Here is a 21905-nt window from a genome sequence, read left to right as displayed (position 1 = left end):
ATGCCTTCAGGATTTCTTGCATGCATGTACCAGGAGATCTGAACAAGAATATTCACAGCAGTACTAATCAACATAGCAATAATAAAAACAATCAAGTGGGTAAGGAACAGTATCTTGGTGTGTACTCATTCAAAGCAATATTATGAAAGCAATATTGTCATAAATAGATTGATTTTCTCGTAACCTGGGAGATAAATATCCGCTAGCACACATTTTAAACCTGTTCAATAAATCCAGAGCAGCTTGCCTCAGAAAATACACTATTGCAATTCATCAGGGTCAGCCTCTCACTTCTGAAAGTCAGCCAATCGGGGACTAATGGGTTAGTAATACACATGAGTGCCAAGCAATCAGCAGCAGTCTCACGATCTGTGAATGACATCAACCTGTAAATATCTCTAAAAGTCTACCAATCCCTGGTTTATTGCACAAGATTAAGAAAGCGGGAATAGAATGAAAAATAATCAAAGTACCGAGTAATTTTTCATGATTACAAAAATCAGAATTCAAGCAAGAAGCAAACTCATTGGTTCCACATTTATTAAGCATCTTCCAAGTACAAATCCCTATGCTAAGCCCTGAGGAGTTGGTGATGAAGTCAGCCTCTTCTCGAAACCAGGAAGCCTCAAAGACCTTTGTGACACCGACTTCGTGGTGGTTCATAACACAGCCACACCTACATTCCTCCTCCGTGTTCTGCCCCTTTTGGTACCATCATTTGAGAGCCTACTGTTGAGATAAATACAAGAAAGATGGTAACCTCCCTTTGCCCTATTTCCTTGAGAGCATCTCTTAATTGCTATCAGTCCAGCACCTTAGTGCCCCAGTCCTACCAACCTTCCAAGTCCAAAGATGTAAAGTACTGGTCCTCAGGGCTATGTCAATTCTCAACCTACTTCAGGCATGCCTCTTTACCCTTCCTAAGCAGCACTTCTGGTTCTAAACATGGGCCCTGGGAGCTGTCAGCTTGTGGGAAAAATCTACCAGTCTACAATCCTGAATAGGTGAACCTCAGGAATAGACTGGCTGTGTGAATATTGGCCGAGTTGTGTTGCCCTTCTGAGTTTCTCTTTCCCAACTGTCAACTGAGAATAACAACTAATACTCTTATCTTCTATCTCAAAGTCATTGTGATGCTTTGCAATGTACAAGGTGCTATGCAGATGTTAGTGGATAGTATTATCATTAGTCTCATGGATCAAAAATTCTTCATATCTAAATATAACTCCTGTAAGAAGATTGTTCTTTTTCATTCATTTTACAAATGTCACCTCCCTTCTTGCCCACAGTTTTGGGTAAGAAGTAGACCCTGAAGTTAGACTACCAGTATTCAAATCCCTGTTCCATCACTTAACTGCCTAAGTAAACTTGGGAAAGTTACTTTATATATCACAAGGGATTCCTTGTTATATATGAAGTGCTCTACTATAGATCCTGAATGTCCCACAAAGGCATGTATAAAAGACTTAGCCCCCATGGTGGTGCTATCAGAAGGTGGTGGAACTTTTAAGAGGTGGGAGGTCCTAGGTGTTTTGGGCATGCCTTTGAAGGGAATGCTGGACCCCAGTCCTCACCTTACCTTATTCTCTTTTGCTTCCTGGATGTGAGATGAGCAGTTTTGCTCTACCATACATTCTAGCCATGATGTGCTAACTCACTAAAGACCCAAGCAATAGGACCAATTGATAATGGATTAGAAATTCTAAAACTTTGAGTAAAAATAAACCTTTTCTATTTATAACTTGATCTTCTCAGGTATTTCACCATAGTGATGTGAAAGCTGACTACCATACAGTATTCCCATTTATAAGATGGAAATCACTTAATAGAATGGTACCTGACCCAATAAAATGCCCAATATGGTGTTTAGCAGCATGAAGTCCAGTAAAGGTTGGTTAACCCCACATGCATCTTTATAGAGATAATCCATTGTGATATTTAATCTTGGAATGAACATAGTTTTGGTATGAGAAGTGTTCTACCTTCTGAAAAAAAATAAATAGGAATCACAGTCACATTAAACTCAGATATATCCATTTAAGTATGGGGTTGAAAGATATCTTTAGTCAAAAATTTCCAAAGAGGAACATTTATTAATTTTGTAACACTAAATAAAACAGAGTGACTGAGTTGAGCCATTGATGGTAATCTTACTTGGGTCTTAGGAGAGCAGAAGCTGAGGTAAGGTAGTGTCGGGGGGTGGCCCACCCACTCCTATGACACGCCTTGAGGAAAGGAAAGGGACCAATGGATGAAAGACTGGTCTTGTTCTGAAAGTCACAAAGCTGAAGAAGACTGAGGCATGCTCACCTAAAAATGATTGAGCTCTGACCTCAAAATGAAGAATCTGCAACAGGCCTTTTGTTATTATCCTCCCAACATTGTCTTCATAAAGCTACAGAGACATCTTAGAATTTATCCCTCTCTCTCTGATTCTTCCTGGGATAGAATAAATAAGCAATGGTCTGGGAGAAGCTGCTAACCACCATCTTAAGAGAAAGTCTTCCAGGATAGTGAGTAACCTTCATCCTGGGGCAGGGGTGGGAGATGGGGTCTGGGTTATTTAAAGGTCTTAAGAATAGACCTGAGGTTTCTCTGAGGATCAAGAAATTCATCCTGTGCATAGTAGCATGAGCTCCTGCCTAAGAATTTCCAGGTTGCCCTTCTGGGTGGTTTTCCTTACAGATTTCAGACTTGCCTAGCCCCAGAATCACATAAGCCAAGTCCCTACATTAAATTGCTTACTGGGTACATATATCTTTGGGGTTCTGCTCCTCTGATGGAATTCTGACTGATCCTCATGGGATTGGGATCAGGGAGTTGATGATTTTCTTTCTGTAAATCTCAAATGAGTTTGCTTTCTTTATCATGCTCAGTATTAAACAGATCTTAACGATGTCAGTGGGCCATGGGGAGAAATTAAAATAGGCTATAAATGTTTAGAGTGGACCCTAAGAAGGTGTGTTCTATAACAGAACTCCCAGAGAAGAGTGACTACTTACACAGGCAGGTTCCCGATCACTTCTCTGACCAGGGCAGAGAAGAGAGCCAGGGCCATTTTGTCCTGCTGGAGGGTCACTTGTTCTGTTGTAATGACAGATGCAGTGGCTTCCTGTGGCAATGCCACAATTTCCACTGCATGAGTCAGGGGATCACAAGACCAGCTAGGGGGAAGTTAGAGTCTTAGGCTGCCCATCTCTTTTGCCAATCACAAAACCCATGATTTTCTAGCAAGGCTAGTCGCAGGCTCTCCAAAAATTCGACCTACTAGGATTTACTTACAGATTTTTTTTTGCACCTGGCATCTTGCTGGAGATCAAGAAATGAATAAAACACAGACCCAATCCTTGGGCACCTCAGAGGATAATGGGAGAGCTGGAGACAGGAGCAAATGCTGGTGGAGCAGAGTAAAAATGTGCTAAAATATGAGATTGAGCAAAGTCTGCGGGAGCACAGTGGAGAAGCAGCTTGTTTTTCCTGGGAGGGTTGCCCTGGAGAAGAAATGTTTATGCAAGTCTGGGAGAAGTTCAGGAGACAGAGAAAGAAGATTGTAGGAGTACTCCAGCCTGGAGGAAGGAAATGTGTAAAGACTGCCTGGAAATGAGAAGATGTAAACTGCTCAGGAGAAAGCACAGTGGAAACATGGTCTGTTTTAGAGGTCAACATGGCCACCCTAGAGTACATAATTATTTAATCAAACACCAATTTAGGTGTTGCTATGAAGGTACTTTTTAGATGCTATTAATTACACACCATCTCAGATTATCTAGGTGGGCCTGACCCCATCACTGAAAGGTGGTAAGATTAGAACTGAGGTCTCTCCAGGGAGGGAGATATTCATCCTGTGCACAGCAGCATTGACTCCTGCCTGAGAAGTTCCAGTTTGTCCTTCTGGATGGTTTGGCTCACAGATTTCAAACTTGACCAGCCAGCTCCCACAGTCACATACGACAGTTCCTCAGGATACATGTATCTTTACATTTATCCTGTGCACACACATCCATTTCCAATGGAACCCAGACTGATACACATGGGAAGGTTGGAGCAGGGAGTGGATAAGAACATGCAGGGCCAGAGTGTGAAGAGCCAGCAATGGATTGGGTGCTTCATCCTAAGGGCAAATGATTCTCCCAGAGAGTCTCCACCTACATCAAGGGCATGGAGAATGGGGAGGAAGGGGTGCCATATGGAAAAAGAAAAGAGCGAACCAATCAGAACTTCCAACCCTTTTATTAGTTCACTGTATTTTTAACCAGAGCTTCTCCATTTTCCTTTACTTCATTGTAGGATTTCATCTCTATTAGCTTGGTATTGTGGTAACAAAGACCTGAGATAATCAATTTATAAAAAAGAAAGTGTTTGTTTTGACAGTTTTCAGTCCACGATCTGTTGGCCTGTTGTTTTTAAGACTATGGTGAAAAAGCATCTCATGGCAGAACCAGTCATCTAAAGCCCAGGGAGTGAAAAAGAGCAAGGAGGGGGCCAGGGTCCTATTCTCTCCTTCAAGAGCATGCTTCCAATGACCTAAATACCTGCATCTAGACCCCAAATTTTAAAGGTTACACCATCTCACTACATTGCTGACATGGGTCTACTGTACTGGTCTTTCTGCTATTTATTTATAGTTTTTAAAAATTAGTGTCTTATAGATGTATATGATGGTGAGATTCATGTGGCTTACTCATCTATGTACATAGGAAAGCTAGGTCAAATTTATTCCACAGTTCTTCCCTTATCCTGTCCCACCTTACCTTCAATGCCCTTTCTCTACTCCACTGATCTTTCTCTTATTTTGATGAAATATATATCCCCTTTCTTTTCTTATAAAAGGAACCTTATGTCTAGCAAACTCAGATTTTAAACATGATGATAACATTCCCAGATAACAAATAAAATTGAGATAATTCATTACTAGTAGACTCATCTTAAAAGAAATACTAAAGGAACTTCTTTAGACTGAAAACAAATGATACGAGACAATAATTTTGAACCTTCTCTAATAAACAAAAATATTTGTAGAGGTAATTATGTATATAATTACAAAAGGCATTATACTTCAATATTTTTCTTCCTTCTCTTAAATAATACAAAAAACAATTGTATAAAACAATAAGTATATAATTGTATCACTGAATCTATCACATACAGAAATATAGCACACTTTAAGAGCACAAAGGAGCTAAGAGAGAGCAAAGTTCAATTGGATTAAGGAAATGTCACAAAATATCAAAAGAAATGAAAAGAACAAGAAATAACAAGTGAAAGATTAAGATAACAAATTTTATAAATATACATATGTTTTTCTTCTCTCAGTTTCTTTAAAAGGCAAAATTAAATTAAGCAATAATTATGTTACTCTATTTTTGTGTTTATATATGTATAGTGTAACAGTAATAGTATTGAATAAAGAGAACAGGGATAGACCTATGTCAGGGTAACATTTTTATACCTCACTGGAATTAAGTTTAGTATAAATCCAAGGTAGATTGTGATATTATAGGTCCTAGGGCATCCACTAAGAAAATAATTAAAATTCTACCCTAAAAAGCATTAAAGAAATTTAAATAATAGTTTAAAAATTCACTTAATGCAAAAAAAAAAGTAAAGAAGCAACAGAGGAACATGTAATTTACAGAAACAAATATCAAAAATGGCAGAAATAAATCCAACCACATCAGTGATGACATTGAAGATTAATTAATTAGGTGGGTATGGTGGTACACACATGCAATAGCAGCTAGTTGGGATGATAAGGCAAGAGGATCACAAGTTTGAGACCAACCTGGGCATTGAACAAAATCCTGTCTCAGAATAAAAATAAAAAGGGCTGGCTGAGGATGTAGCTCAGTTCACAAGTTCCTGTTTTACTGCTAGTACCAAAAAAAAAAAATAGTGATTGAAAATTCAAAGTGAAGAAATCATCAAATTGGATAAAATAAGATCAAACTTGTAGAAATAAGCTTTCCATAAAATACAAAATTTACATTAAAAATACAAATAGATTGAAAATAAAAAGATGGAAATAGCAACCATATGGCAACTAAAATAGTGATGCTATCAAATAAAATAGACTCTGGAAGAGAAATATGTTATTAAAGATAAAAATGGATATTTTATGATACGTTTAATCCATTAGGAAGATATAACAATTATAAGCATGTATGCATCTAGCCACAGAATCCCCAAATATATGAAGGAAGATCTGAAATCATTAAAGAGAGAAATCAGTAATTAACAGCAAAATTTGGAAATTACACCACTTTCAATAATGGATAAAACGCCTGGGGAATAGACCAACAAATACTGAGAACTGGAAAATGGAACAAAACAACTAAACCTAACAACACAGCATACAAATTATTCTAAGAGCACGTGAAATAGTCTCCAAGATAGATCATATTCTAGGCCTTAAACTTTACCTTACTTAATTTAAGTGGATGAGACCATACAAAGTATGTTCTCCAGGTTTGGAATGTAACTCAGAGGTAGAGTACTTGCCTGGTATGTGCCAGGTCATGGATTCAACCCCCAGAACTGGGAGGGAGGGAAAGTATGATCTCCAATCAAAACGGAATGAAATTAGGAATTAATAATAATCAGAAAATTGGATAATTCACAACTATGTGAAAATAAAAGAATATACTCCAAAATAATCAATGAGTTAAAGATAAAATCACAAGAGAAATTAGAAGCTACTTTGAGCTTAATTAAAATGATACAACATACAAAAACTTAGAAGATATAGCTAAATTAGCACTTACCATTTTATTTTATGTATTATTAGTGCATTATATTTATAAATAATATTGGAATTCACTTTGACATAATCATACATGCATGGAATATAATTTGTTCCACTTCAGTCTCCAGTACTTGCCCTTTCCCTCCAGACCTCCCTCCCCCTCTTATTCTTCCTCTGGCCTTCTGTGTATGTATAGTTTTTTTTTATTTGTGCATTATGTATATACATAAGGTGGTAATTACTAAGCTACATTCATATATATACATAGCATAATTTGTTCAATTTCATTCTGCAATTTCTCCCTTTCCCCCTTTCCTCCTCTCTCTTCTTCCTGTGTGTCACTGATCTCTCTACAATTTTCATGGTATTCCTCCAACCTCCTGGTTACTCCTTGGTCTAGCTTCTGCTTATGAGAGAAAGCATTTAACCTTTGACTTTCTGAGTTTGGCTTATTTTGCTTAGCATGATGTTCTCCAGTTCCATCCATTTGCCAGCAAATGCCATCATGCTATTCTTCTTTATGGCTGAGTACCACTCCATTGTATATATACCACATTTTCTTGATCCATTCATCTGCTGGCAGGCACCTGGACTATTTCTATATCTTGGCTATTGTGAATGACATTAAAAACAGCACTAATTTTATAAATAAATTTATATCTGCAAATGACTCCACTAAAAAAATAGCTCAAATAAAAATATGTATCCTAGGGAGAACTAAGCCTAAACAACAGAAACAAGGACATAAGGGTCAAAGTGGAAATGAACAGAGGACAAAATTGATAAAATCTATGAAACCCAAAGTTGATCTTTGAAATATGTTATCATATTTAACATTACTGGGTTTGTGATTACTAATCATGCCCAGACAGACCCAAGGCTGAAGACGAGGCTGCAGGATAAGGGGACTGATGGAGGGAATGGGTTGGGGGTACATTTCAGGTTAGGGCTATAGACCTGGAAAACTTCCTTTCAGTGTACAAAGCCTTCTACCACACCTCTTGTGAGGCTCTGCGCAGCACAATTTAGGACCCATTACCCCCACAAGGCAGTGCTTCCCCCTAACTCCTGGAACATTCTTGATGTAGACTTTACTTTCTCTAGACTGTCCCTCCAGTCATTGGTCCACTCCACTCCCTGAACTACCTTCAATAAAGACTATCTCCTTTCCCACCACAAGCCCCTGCCTCCCCAAAGCGAGTCGACCTCCTCCAGACAGCCCCTGGAGGAACAGATTGGGGCTTTCCTATCCTGGCCGCCCCATCCTCCTCCTATTCACTGACGGTGGTGGTCGGCTTCCCTGCGTGCCTGCGGGCGCCAGGTACAGCGAGACGCTCATTCTACAATGTGAAGAAGAAGTCTCTGTGACATAAATTCTACCCTCAGTATCAGCTCAGGGGTCGCCTCCTGCAGGAAGCCTTCCTAACTCTCCAGGTGGGCTCCTCTTTCCCCTGGGGACTTGCAGAGCGCCTCTGATCTAAGTCACCACTGCATGAGTAACAGCCCCTGTCCGGACGCCCCCGTCTCACACTGGAAACTTGGTAAGAGGAGGGACTATGGCTCCTTCTCTAGGGATCCTGGGAGCCCAACTCCATTGATTTCAGGGCCACGACATTAAGGGAAGCAGAGGCAGGGAAGGAAGGGTGAAGCGTGGAAACGATAAGAAGCTGAATGAATGAGCGGGTGGCACCTAATAGTCTCCCTTTCGTAGCTGTTAGAACATGCGTCTACCTTGCGGAGGCGAGTAGTAGGAATGGATGACCCCTCTCCAGTTAGAAACTAGCGATCAGACACCACCAGCGCCACAGGACCGCACGGCGGGGTAATAAGTGGGGGAACGCGGGGGCTATTGTTAGAGGCGGGGCTGGGACCAGGGGGCGGGACCCGGCGACTGCTGCTCTCTGCGAACGGAAGCCACCGACGTGGCACCGCCAGGTACAGAAGGGCGCCGACAGCCGTGCGGAAGTTACCCGCGTCCCCTGAGCCCACTGCCAGCGGTGCTCACAGTCTGCAACCATGCCCTCCTACACGGTCACCGTGGCCACTGGTAGCCAATGGTTCGCCGGTACCGACGACTACATATACCTCAGCCTCGTGGGCTCCACAGGCTGCAGCGAGAAGCACCTGCTGGACAAGGCTTTCTACAACGACTTTGAGCGGGGCGCGGTGAGGACGCGCGCGGCTGGGCAGGGGAGCGCCGGGCTGCCTCTGTGCCCCAGAGACCTGGACGCGGGAGGAGGGGCGGGCCTGAGGGCCAGTCCTGGCAAACAGGGCAGGGCAGGGAGGGCTGGCCTGGATTGGGATGTAGTAGACTGGAAGTGGGACTAGGGATCACCTCCAGTCTACTACAAGGACCGTCAGGGCAGTTGGGATATGGCTGGGGGCGCCTTCAGGATTCAGCAGTGGCGGCAGCCAGGTCTAGGCTTGGGGGCACCTGAGTCCTTGTCAGTGTGAGCTGGACTGTGGTGAGGGAACGGACTGAATTTCCTGGCCATAGGGATCTGGTAGGGGACCTTGAGTTACCTGTGTGCCTTCTGCAGGGTGCCATTGCTTCTTCCCTGGGAAAAGGAACAATGTTTCCTCTCCATTTTACGAAATGGAGCTCTGAGCCCCTTCTTTGGGCAAGTGTTGTAGCCGGTATTTCTTTTGCCCTTGCTTCTTAGAAGTGCTAGCAAAGGGGATGAGAGAGGTCCTTAAAGAGTCTTTAAGTCCTTTGTCTTGCTGTGAAGCACAGACACCATCTCAGACAGACATGAGCTGTGGGAAGAAGGTGCAAATCAGGGAGTTCAGAGGCCCTAGTCCAACCTTGGCTTGACCGCTAGTTTGATCCTCTAACCTCCCTGTGGACCTCACTTAGGCCAACTGTAAAATAGGTTGGCTTCTGTCTGGTCTATGAGTCATGGTCCCACCTGGTGGCTGAGAGTGGCTTTCACAAGTGTCTTTTACATCAAGACAGCTTCAGAGTTTACAAGTAAGGATAAAGCAAACCCAGGTGAGGAGAGACCTTTGAGAGTCATAGGGGTACTTGCCACTTCTGGCAAAAGTATACCAGAGAACCCTTTAGATACGTAAAAGAGGAAAAAGGCTTCCCTTCATTTCTTCCTCTTTGGTAGAGGTTCCCTGGAACCTGGGAATTTGAGGAGCAAAAGCAGCCCACATTTATTGAACCTCTAGTCTATGATGCCAGACACTGTGAGAAGCCATGCACAGGTGACCTCATTTAGCAGCAAACTCCTGATGCTGAATGGGGTGTGGATTTCATCCCATGGCTTTTTCTGGTGAGCATGGGTAAGTCACAGTTTTCAGTGCCTCACCTAGCACCTCGTGCATAGGAAGTGCTCAGCAAATAACTGATAATAGTTCCAGACATACTGCAAATGCATAGGAAAACCACATTTCCTTCCACTATCCCACAACCAAAAAGACTGAGACTTTATCAAGTTACTTTCTCACCATATAGTTTATTAGGTCAACCCACATGAAACTTGTCAGAACTATTTACAAATAGACACAATTTGTAATTTTCATGTTTCAATTGAATGCTTTTTGGATAAATGTCACACTGTTCTGGCTTGCAGAACATAAGTAAGAAAATAAGTCTGCTCTTTTTCTGGACTCCAAAACCCAAGTGGGCTGAATTCTTATCCTGCAGCCTCAGAAACATGCTGTAACCTGACTTGGCACTTAGCTAAGTTTAGCACACTTTTAACCTGGCTTGAGCTCCCTTCACAGAAATTTAGATGTTGAGAGTAAGAACTTCTGTTGCTTGGTTCCCAATCAAGGAACTGGCCCTGAGGATCATGATGCAGTGGAGTTAATGTGTCATTCATTTGGGTTGTTGGCATCCTTTGCCATCTCTGAAGCACCTTCATTTGTCTCCATTATATCATGGATCCCCTCACCCCAGTGCTTGGGGCAGGAAAACAGAGAACAGATTACTTCCCCTTTATAAATGAAATACAGTGGACCCCATTCTCTACACGCTGCAAGATTCTAGAAGCACAAAGCCTTCAGAGCATAGGCTCTGCAGCATAGTTTATACAACCCATGTGTGTTTCCTCCCAGGAGAGGACACAGTGACAGAGCCATCATGTAGTCCTTGGACAAAAGGTGAGAGTGCAGCTCTGTTCATTATTTCCCTCTGTTTTGACTTTCTATCCTGAGAAGTCATTCAAATGGCATTGTGACTGAACACCTCAGTGAAAATTCCAGAGGCAAATTTCAGGAGAGATTTGCATGCCACATTTCCATTGGGCTGAGAGCAGCTGTCAAGAGGGGCAGCTGCACTATCAGGAACCAGCTGGGTGAGAAAGGTCCTTTGAAAAAAATCAGATTTTGAGAAAGTTCCTGTTGATGCAAAATTTCTTCATACTTTATCTTGCACAGCCCAGAGCTGCTTCCTCATTCTCTAGGCAGTATATCTTTAAAGACAGCTGTCCCTTTTGTGTAAAGGTAGAAAAGAAATCTAGCAGAAGTACTTACTAAAAAGATAAGGCTATTCCATTTTACTTGGAAAAGTGTTGCAGTGGTTACCATTAACAACAACAACAACAACAATAATAATAATAATATTTCCACACAACCAATTCAATAATTTCCAATTTGACCATTTCCAGGTTATAGCAGGTCAACAACCCCCTCCCCTAATGCACATTCAGTCCAGTAATGGACAGGACTGATCATTTTTTTTTCAATAAACTGAGTTACAAATTTCTGATTATTGTCATCAGATGGTGATTCATCTCAAGACCAGGAATGGAGTCTTTCTCAGGTAGAATTCTCCTATAAGCATCATATCTTCATTTATTCCCCGCTGTCTGCTGGGAAATGACCTTGTGCCTAGGGGTTAGCCAGCCTCTTGGCAAAAGTGAAAAATTGATTGTGTCTTTAACTCTGTAAACTTAAAGTAATTTAACTCAAATGGGATGACCTTAACATTCTGAAGATTACTGGAGAAATTTAGTTGGCCCATTTCACTCTACTGTAGTACTTTCAATGACATCAGAGGGTAGGCTCTGTGGGAGAGTGCTGGCCTAGCATGCTACAGGCACTGGGTTTAGTTCCCAGCAAAACACACACACTCTCTCTCTCTCTCTCTCTCTCTCTCTCTCTCTCTCTCTCTCTCACACACACACACACACACACACACACACACAAAGCTAAGGGCTATAGGATGAGGTTCAATGTATGATTTTTTAATATATTCAGGAAATTTAAATTATTAATGATATATTCTTAAATAAATTCAGTAAATATTTTAATATTCATTAAGAATAAATTATAGAGTACCTCCTTCTCAAGAAGAATATGTTAGTAGAGAAAAATATTTCTTTCATGTGATTCTCTTTCTTCATGTCCCAATACTTCCTGTCTGCCCCATTTCTTCCCTACATTCTGCCTCTTCTTCTTGGGCTACCTGTTCCCTCAAAGGCCCCATTTCCTACCTCCATCCTACAACTCTTCCTTCTTTTCTGCTCCAATATCTCCTTTCCTCCTTGTATTCTGCTTCCCCTAGAAGGCCCCTCTCTGCTCCCTCAATTCCCAGCTCTGTGCCCCACATTTTCTCTCCTTCAGCTCTAAGTCTTCCCACCCATTGTCCCTTCCTCCCCCTCTCAGCCCTTTGATCTCCTGATCTCTTTCTCCTGGTCTCCCTTTCTCTTTGTCCCAGTCTCTCTTTTGTCTTCTCCCAGTATCCTTTCCTCTCCGTTCCACAGAGTCTCCCCCCACCAGCCTCTCATCAGTCCCCCTCCAAGATGTGCAGCCCTGGTGAGCCACGTCCTTTCTCCAGCAGGGAGATCCTTTTCCCCATCCCACCTAGCAACAGCTGAGATCTGAAGTAGAGACAAATGAATTAATGAATGACCTTTCTTTTAAAATGCTGAAAGATAGCTCAAGTGGAAACTGATCAACTAACACTTCACTGAAATACAGTCGTGCACCACATAATGATGTTTTCGTCAACAACGGCTGCATATTTTATAGTGGTCCCATAAGATTATACAATGCAGCTGAAAATTTGCGATTGCCTGGCATTTTTCTATGTTTAGATGTTTAGATGCATGAATACTTGCCATTGTGTTACAGGGCCTACGGTATTGAATACAGTTATGTGCTGCACAGGTTTCTAATCTAGGAGCAATAGGCTATGCCATATAGCCTAGGCATGTAGTAAGCCATACCATATAGGTTTATGTACGTACACACTATAATTGCTGCATAATGACAAAATTGCCTCTAATGATTTCTCAGAACGTATCCCTGTCATTAAGCAAAGTATGATTGTATTCAAAAGCCTTAAAATCATATACCAAATAGAGTTGAAAACAACTACTAATATCATCCAATTGGACTTCCTGACCTGAGGCTAGTGAATTATATAGATTTCTCATGTCTCTTTAGCATCTCAACCACTGTACCATCTACCTCCCTCTGCAGAAACTCTGAGTCTCAGTCTTCCTCCCTCTGCATGCAAATTCCCTGCCTTAGGAATATTTCTCTCCCAGTTTCCTGTATCTGAAATGCCCTGCCCACTCTTCCTCTCCACTTAACTCACCTCTGAATCTGACCAGCTCCAAATAGCTGCTCAAACACTTTCTTAGGAAAGTCTCTGTGTCCTCCCACCTTTGGCCTTCCTTCATACTGTGGAATGGATGAACCAGGGAACAATGCTGAGTCTTTGATTTCCAAGTCAGGCCTTCTTTAAAGACATGTCTGTGAGGACCAGTGGGAGGAACTCGTTGAAGGCTACCACTCATTGTAGGTGTGCATGCTAATCATGGAGCCACAGGGGCTCACCAGCAGTGTAGTGGCCTCACCTCTCTGACATCTGTGTCCATCTATAAAATGAAATGATACTCACTTAGCTATTCACACGTACAGCATTCACTGAGTACCCATTGTGTGCTAATTGATGCTTATAGTGTCCACCATGCAGAATTGTGTGTGTTAAAGCACATGAACAACAAATAAAGCATCATCATAGCATTTCTAGCCCTCAGAGAGGAGGAAGGAAGTTCAGCACATCTGGTGGTTCTACATAACTTCCTAAGGCCTTATTTTGCTATGTGACCTTGGTATCTTTCTAGAGGGATGATTTTCTCTGTTGTCTGTGACACTTCTAGTAACTGCCCCCTGGGATGCTAGAGCTAGAGCCACCTGGCTTTGACCCCTAAGACTTCCAGAGTTGGTCCTGGCTGAATCTCTGAGGCCCTGTTCATCTCCTGGTATGTCTAAGACCAGGCCAAAAAAGCCTTTGGGCTGGCCAGAGACAAGTCACAGTGTGGGCCTGACCTGCTTTTCCTATGGATGACCCAGTCAGATGGCAGATTGAATCCTTGTAAGACTTTTCAATGATATCATCCCAGGTGCAACTACTTCGGGGTTCTCTGCTAGATAACTGCAGGCATGCATGGGGCAGGATTCCAGAAAAGTCCCGTTGTACAGTGACTGTACCAAAGTGTGTTGAAGGGTCATCCTGCCATTCTCACCCTCAGAGAAGCTGCTCAGTTTCTTCTGTGGGTTACCACTCCCAGCAAGAAAATTGTCTCTCTATTTTATTCCAAGGTCCTGGACATTTTCCTCCCATGATAGTGTCCCCCTCAGGTCCTCTTGATACCTGTTACTTTAGAACCGTTGTCCTCTATACATTGGGATATCCACTACCCCCTCCTGTCCCTGAGAGTCACAGGAAAGCCACTTCCCCTGCAGCAGTTGCCCTGGGACAGGGTCCAGACCTCTTGGCAGCCGCTGTTTAGTCCTGACCACACTCTGACTTCCCTCTGCTCTGCTTGCAGAGCAAAATGCCTCTGGTTCTCCTGTGTCCTCACAGCCACTTCTCGACCCTCACAGGAATTCTCTCCAGGTTTTGAGGCAGGAGTTTAAGCACATGGGGGTTCCTCCAGTACGTACTCCTGGCTGCTCTGCTGGGCCCATGTGGACCCAGATAGACCACAGTTCAGGGCCTGTGTTATGTTGTGATTACTCACAGGTAGTGTTATAACCTCCTGGAGTCGGGGAGCGAAGCCAGGTGGTTCTGATGCACACAGCCAGAGGCCTGTGCCCTTGTAGGAAGGTAATACAGGCATCTTATCATTTAGAATTCTCAATGGTCCTGCTAACAAGGTGTAATCTCCACATGAAAGATGAAGAGGCAGTCTCAGAAAGTGTAGCAGTTTGCCCAGGCCACGTGGCCAGTCACTTTGGAACTGGAATGTGAACTCAGAGCTCCAGACACCAGAGCTCACTTGGTCCTCTAGACATGTGCGCCTCATTGCCCTTCCTATTAGTAGGACCAGGAATCTCCATCTTGGCCCACAGGAGGGTTGAGGCCTCTGCAGATCCTTGAGGTATGTGGGTCCTGAAATGGGTGAATAGATGATCTGCAGGCATCCAGTTCTGGGCCATCCCATCCTATGTTCTTCTAGATGGCCCCAAGGCCCTGGAAATTGGACCTCTAATTCCATTAGAGGCTACCCTTACCTGCTGCTGTGTGTGAAGAAGTTTCCTGCTCTCCCACCACTAGAAACTCCCTTCAAGACATGCATCCTTTTCTCTCTCATCTTATTCCAAGTCATTCCTCCCCACCCCTTCTTTTGGGTTTTTGTCCCTAACTTGACATTATCATGGTGCCTTCTGACTTCTCCCAGTGGGTCACCACCCTGCAGTAGGACAGGGCCCCTGCCTGAGATTCTGCAGGCTCTTAGGTCAATGCTGTTTCTATGCAGCCTTGCCAGAATCCCCTGGTCTCCCATGGAACAAACTGTGAGGCTGAAGTGGTCTTTCTTAGAGTTGACCAGGCAAGACCTGTCCCCTCTCCTCAGAAAGGCATTCTGGTGGGACAGAGGGTCATATACAAGTGGAATACCTTAGAATTGTAATACCCAAACAGGAGCCCACATAGGACTTGTCATCCCAGCACATGAGCCTGGCTCACAAAACTGTTCCTAACTGAGGACCCTGGCCTAGACCACAGGGCCTGAGGAGGAAGCTTCTGCTTTCTGACCACAGTGTCTGGCCTTGTCCCCAGCTACCACATGCAAAACTCTTCATTGTGTTCAGAGCCAAGAGGTTTGCTTCAAACACCAACTTCCCTTCCTCTTAGAAAGTTCTCCAGGGGTTCTCCTGGCAGCTCGGAGAGAGGGGAATGGAGATAGGAATGAAGAAAATCACATGTAAGATGAACATTCCTAGTCCCTTTGATTGCTTCACTATCACTCCAAGAACTCTAGTTTCTACTGCCAAGGGAAAAAGTCAAAGAAATCTGGCTTAGAAATTATCTCTGGGGCTGGGGATGTGGCTCAAGCGGTAGCGTGCTCGCCTGGCATGCGTGCGGCCCGGGTTCGATCCTCAGCACCACATACAAACAAAGATGTTGTGTCCGCCGAAAACTAAAAAATTAACATTAAAAAAAATTCTCTCTCTCTATCGCTCTATCTCTCTTGCTCTCTCTTTAAAAAAAAAAAAGAAAAGAAATTATCTCTGAGAGCATTGAGTCTGGGCCTTCTCAAATCTGCTAGTCAATGGAACATAGAAGCAATGCTTGAATTCTCCTCCTTCTTCCTCATCTACTTTTTTTGCAGAAGCTGTGGTCATTGCTGTTGTGCCCATCCATGCCCGGGATAAAGGAGTTAGGCATGCTCAGGTCACCCAGCATCTAGATTCCCAGGGACCTGGGTGGCAATGTTACTCACAGCCTGGAGAGTGACACATTCTAGTGGCAAGGAGGTCCCCATCTACCACCAGTGCCACAGATGCTTGGAGAATGCTGTCTGATTGTTCTTGGCATCACTATATGGCTGTGAACTGCATTGTCCCAGGAGGACTTGAATCTTTATGCTCTAATTTGTCTCTGAGCCTTTCCATTTTATCCATTTATTGACCTTATTGAAAACTAATAAAGATGAAGTGACTGTGGCAGGAAAGCATGGAATGGAATTCCAGCTCCATTAATGGCTGAATTTGGTTTTATTGGGCCTCAGCATCCTCCTCTGAGAAAAAAAAGTCATAATATCTCCCTGCCTCCCAAAAGTATTATGTCTACATCACAGGCATTGTTATCAAGCCTTTTGAGCATTGCAGAGTGACCCTGAGTGAGGGCCAGCTTTTCTTCTCTGGCCCACAGGAGCAGCTAAAGAGGACCCTTATAGAGTTTGGCCTGGTAGGTGCCAGCCTGTGCCTTGGCATATACCCTTAACTCCAATATGAACCATGTGTAGACCAAAGAGGTTCCTGGGCCACTGGAGTTCATTTGTATGAAGGCAGAGCATGGGACTTGACGATTTCTGCCACTCCAGGTACAGCACAGAGATTTGTCTAAGGAAGTATTTGGTATATATCTTGACCAAATGAATTAACAGGTTCATTTAAGGAGATCATTAAGAATCTTGGCTAAAGATATATAATCAACTAAGGAGTTTATCAATAGAAAAATGAATAAAGAAAATGTGGCATTTCATATATATGGATATGATGAATATATCTATTTATAGATATATATCATAAACAGAGAATGAAATTTTGTCTTTTGTAGCAATATTATTGAGTCTGAAGGACATCATGTTAAGTGAAATAGGCCAAGTGCAAAAAACCAAGCTCTGTATTCTGTTCCATATCACACTCATATATGGGAGCTAAAAAATTTGATAACACAGAATTAGACAGAAAAATAGTGGTCAATATGATGTTGGGAATAATAGAGGGGATAGAAAGAAGTTGGATAATGGATATCAAAATTCAGATAGGAGTTCTAGTTTTCTACAACACAGCAGTGTGACCATAGTTAAATAATAATGATAGTAATAATTTATTTCATATTTTAAAAGGGTAGAAGAGGGAATTTTTAATATTTCTATGAAACAGAAATAAATATTTGAGGTAATGAAGATGCTCAGTACCCTAGTTTGATCATTAAAATTTGTATACATGTATCAAAGTATCTTCCATACTCCATAATTATGTACAATTATTATGTCAATTTCAACTATTTAAAAATAAAATCTTGGCTAAATAAACTATGAGGGAGAAAAATTTACCTCTTCCAATTTTTGGCTGGGTCTGAGAGTTAAGGTGACCTGAGAAAAATTGAAAGGAGAAAAGAATACAAATGTATTTCATTCAAGTTTTACATGACACTGTAGCCCTCAAAAAGAAACAAAGACCCTATAAAAGCAAAGTCAATAATTTATATATTGAATTATACAAATAATAGTGAGCTGTTGAATATAATAAGGGCTTTGATCAAGGGTAGTTAAATGAAAAAAGTAACTAGAAAGATAGCGATGCCAGAGAAGGGAGTTTTAAACTTTGTGATAGTAGAAATGTAATCAAGTCAAATGTGCCCAATGCAAAGCTTTAATTGGGACTTCTACTGAAGGAAAACAGCACTGATTGAGAGACCAGGCTGCTTCCCAGACAAAAGTGGGGTGTCAGCTTTTATTTTCTGGGGTGAGGTGGATCTAGTAATTTTTTACTGGAGAAGGGTACAGTTGTAAAAGATATTTCTTCTTGCCTGGGACTCAGATCACTGCACAGTTATGGTCAACTTGTCCCAGCAGCTGCTGAGTTCCTCTTGCAGCTGGTGCCATCATCATGTGGACACAAACTGATCTTGTGGCTGGATCTGGGCCTTATGATAGGGCTGAAGGACTTTAGGTGTTTGGGTAGCTATTGCTGCTAAGAGAACACACAGACCAGTTCTAATGGGTAATCATCGTTGCATGCAGGGCTGAACAGAATCTGATCCAAAAGTTAAGGTGGTAAAAGGCATAGATAAAATATGAAGACAGAAATGACAAGCCTTTTCATCCCATTTCACTCACCTATCAGACATCTGCAGGACCAAGGAAAGGGTCTTTGTTTTCAGTAAAAGCAGGCTTCAGGTCGCTGAAAAGTAACCTAGGCAACCATTATCATCCTAACCCACACATTAGAGGTGCTATCTACAGCAAAGCTAGTGGGAAAGAACTAATATATTGCCTAGCTGTGTGACCTTCAGAATGAGTAATTTCTAAGTTCACTATGAACTAGTGAAGCTGGAGAGTTTATTTAGGTTTTGTCTTGGTAACAATTTCATCTTGTGCAAACATGCTGTTTCTGTGGTTTTATCAGGGTCTTGTAAGAGGTCTGTTGAAAACAGCACAAAAGTAGAGAAGCCTGCAAAGGGTAGTAGTTTACTGCATGGTCCCAGCCTTTGTCACAGTCCCTGTCTCAATAAGAGTTAGGTTAATAAGGTCTATTTGTACAGATTTTCTTCCATTTCAATATCCTATTCTTGATTAAAAGAATTCTACTTTCCTTTTAATATAAGAGGAATGTCTATTACCTGAAACTTTCTTTTTTATTTTTAGCATTATTGTTAGTGCTTTTTAGTTATGCATGACAGTAGAATCTATTTGATATATTTGTCCAAACATAGGATATATCTTATTCTAATTAGGATCCCAGTCTTGTGGATGTACATGATGTTGAGATTCACTGTGGTATATTCATACATGGACATAGGAAAGTTATGTCAGATTCATTCCACTGTCTTTCCTATTTCTATCCCTCCTCCCTTTCCTTTATTACACTTTGTCTAATTCACTGAATTTCTAGTTACTGCCCTTGCCCCCTGTTGTGGGTTCGAATCCACATCTCAGAGAGAACATTTGACCTTTGCTTTTGGAGATTGGCTTATTTCACTTAGCATGATAGCCTACAGATCCATCCATTTACCAGCAAATGTCTCAAAGTCATTCTTCTTTAGTGGCTGAGTAATATTGCATTATATATCACAATTTCTTTATCCATTCATCCCTTGATGGCCATCTAGGTTGATTCCAGAGCTTAAATATCATGAATTGTGCTGCTAAAAACATTGATGTTGTTGTATCACTGTAGTGGGCTAGTTTAAATTCCTTTGGACATATACCAAGGAGTGGGATAACTGGGTCAAATGGTGGTTCCATTGCTAGATTTGAGGAATCTCAAAACTCTGATTTCCAGAGTGGTTGCACTAATTTGAAGTCCCCAAAACAGTGTATGAGCCTACCCTCTTCTCCATACCCTTGCCAACATTTATTGTTATTTGTGTTCTTGATAATTGCCATTCTGGTTAGAGTGAAGTAGAATCTCAGTATAGTTTAAACTTGCATTTCTCTAATTGCTAGAGATGTTAACCATTTTTTCCATATATTTGTTGACCATTCTTTTTTCTTTTAATAAGTGTCTGTTTAGTTCCTTCACCCATTTATTGATTGGGTTATTTGTTTGTTTGTTTTGTGTTAAGCTTTTTGAACTCTCTATATACTGGAAATTAACATCTTATTTGAGGTATGGATAGCAAATTTTTTTCCCCATTTTCTAGGCTCTCTCTTCATACTCTTGATTGTTTCCTTTGCTATGAAGAAACTTTAAGTTTGATTTTATTCCTTTTATTCATTTTTAAAATTTAATTATTTTTTATTTATATATGACAACGGAATGCATTACAGTTCTTATTACACATATAGAGCACAATTTTTCATATCTCTGGTTGTATACAAAGTAAATTCACACCAATTCATGTCCTCATACATGTACTTTGGGTAATAATGTCTATCACATTCTACCATCATTTCTAACCCCATATCCCCTTTCTTTCCTTCCCACCCCTCTGCCCTATCTAGAGTTCATCTATTCCTCCCATGCTCCTCCTCCCTACCCCACTATGAATCATCCTCCTTATATCAGAGACAACATTTGGCATTTGGTATTTTTGGGGATTGGCTAACTTTTCTTATCATTATCTTATCTAATTCCATCCATTTACCTACAAATGCCATGATTTTATTCTCTTTTATTGCTGAGTAATATTCCATTGTGAATATATGCCACATTGTTTTTATTCATTCATCCACTGAAGGGTACCTAGGTTGGCTCCACAGTTTAGCAATTGTGAATTGTGCTGCTATAAACATTGATGTGGCTGTGTCCCTGTAGTATGCTGTTTTTAAGTCCTTCGAGTATAGACTGAGGAGAAGGGTAGCTGGGCCAAATGGTAGTTCCACTCCCAATGTTCCAAGCAATCTCCATACTGCTTTCCATATTGGCTGCACTAATTTGCAGTCCCACCAGCAATGTATTAGTGTGCCTTTTCCCCCCACATCCTGGCCAACACTGACTGTTGTTAGTCCTCATAATAGCTGCCATTCAGACTGGAGTGAGATGAAATCTTAGAGTAGTTTTGATTTGCATGTCTCTAATTGCTAGCGATGATGAACATTTTTTTCATGTATTTGTTGATTGATTGAATATTATCTTCTGAGAGGTGTCTGTTCAGGTCCTTGGCTAATTTATGGATTGGGTTATTTGTTTTTTTGGTGTTTTCTTTTATTGATTTTTTTTATTTCATTTATTTTGCTTTACAAATAACTAACACCAAACCTCCTCAAATTATTCCATGAAATAGCAAAAGAGGAAACAATTCCAAACTAATTCTTTGAAGCTAGAATTACCCTGATACCAAAACCAGGAAGACACATTAAGGAAAGAAAACTCCATATCAATATTCTTGATAAAATAGATGTAAAAATAATAAATTTTTGGAAAATTACATAAAAACATATTAAAAATATAGTGAACCATGATCAAGTGGGGTTAATTCCAGGGATGCAGGCTGGTTTAACATACAGAAATCAATAAATGTAATTCATCACACCACTAGACTTAAAGAAGAGAATCACATGATTATCTCAAGAGATGTATAAAAAACATTTGGAAAAAATTAGCATACATTCATGCTCAAATAGTAGGGGTAAGAACATACCTCAATATTATAAAAGCTATATATGCTAAACCCAAGGCCAACAACATTTTAAATGGGGAAAAATTGAAAGTATTCCCTCTAAAAACTGTAACAAGACAGGGATACACTTTCACCTCTTCTATTCAACACAGTCCTCAAAACTCTAGCTAGAGCCATTAAACAAAAGAAAAAAAATTAAAGGACTACAAATAGAAAAAGAACTCAAACTATCCCTATTTGCCTGTGACATGATTCTATATTAAGAAGACCCCCAAAATTCTACTGAAAAGTACCTAGAACTCATAAATGAATTCAGCAAAGTAGCAGGATATAAAATTAACACCCATAAATTAGTTGCGTGATTCATCAGTCATGAATCTGCTGAAAGAGAAATTAGAAAAA

General features: G+C 41.2%; 1 protein-coding gene across 1 annotated transcript in view; it reads left to right on the top strand.

Annotated features, from left to right (window-relative positions):
• Positions 1 to 8642: 8642 nt before the first annotated feature.
• Positions 8643 to 21905, top strand: part of Alox5 (arachidonate 5-lipoxygenase) — a 60211-nt gene continuing 46948 nt past the window's right edge. Inside the window, exon 1 of the mRNA XM_078042773.1 lies at positions 8643 to 8908. Within this exon, the coding sequence (XP_077898899.1) occupies positions 8759 to 8908 (150 nt within the window). The 5' untranslated portion in view covers positions 8643 to 8758. The remainder of the gene's footprint in view (positions 8909 to 21905) is intronic.

The sequence above is a fragment of the Ictidomys tridecemlineatus genome, chromosome 1 (genome assembly GCF_052094955.1).
Source record: "Ictidomys tridecemlineatus isolate mIctTri1 chromosome 1, mIctTri1.hap1, whole genome shotgun sequence".
Lineage (NCBI taxonomy): Eukaryota > Metazoa > Chordata > Mammalia > Rodentia > Sciuridae > Ictidomys > Ictidomys tridecemlineatus.
The sequence above is the reverse complement of the archived record's forward strand: the minus strand, read 5'-3'. Positions and strand labels throughout refer to the sequence as shown.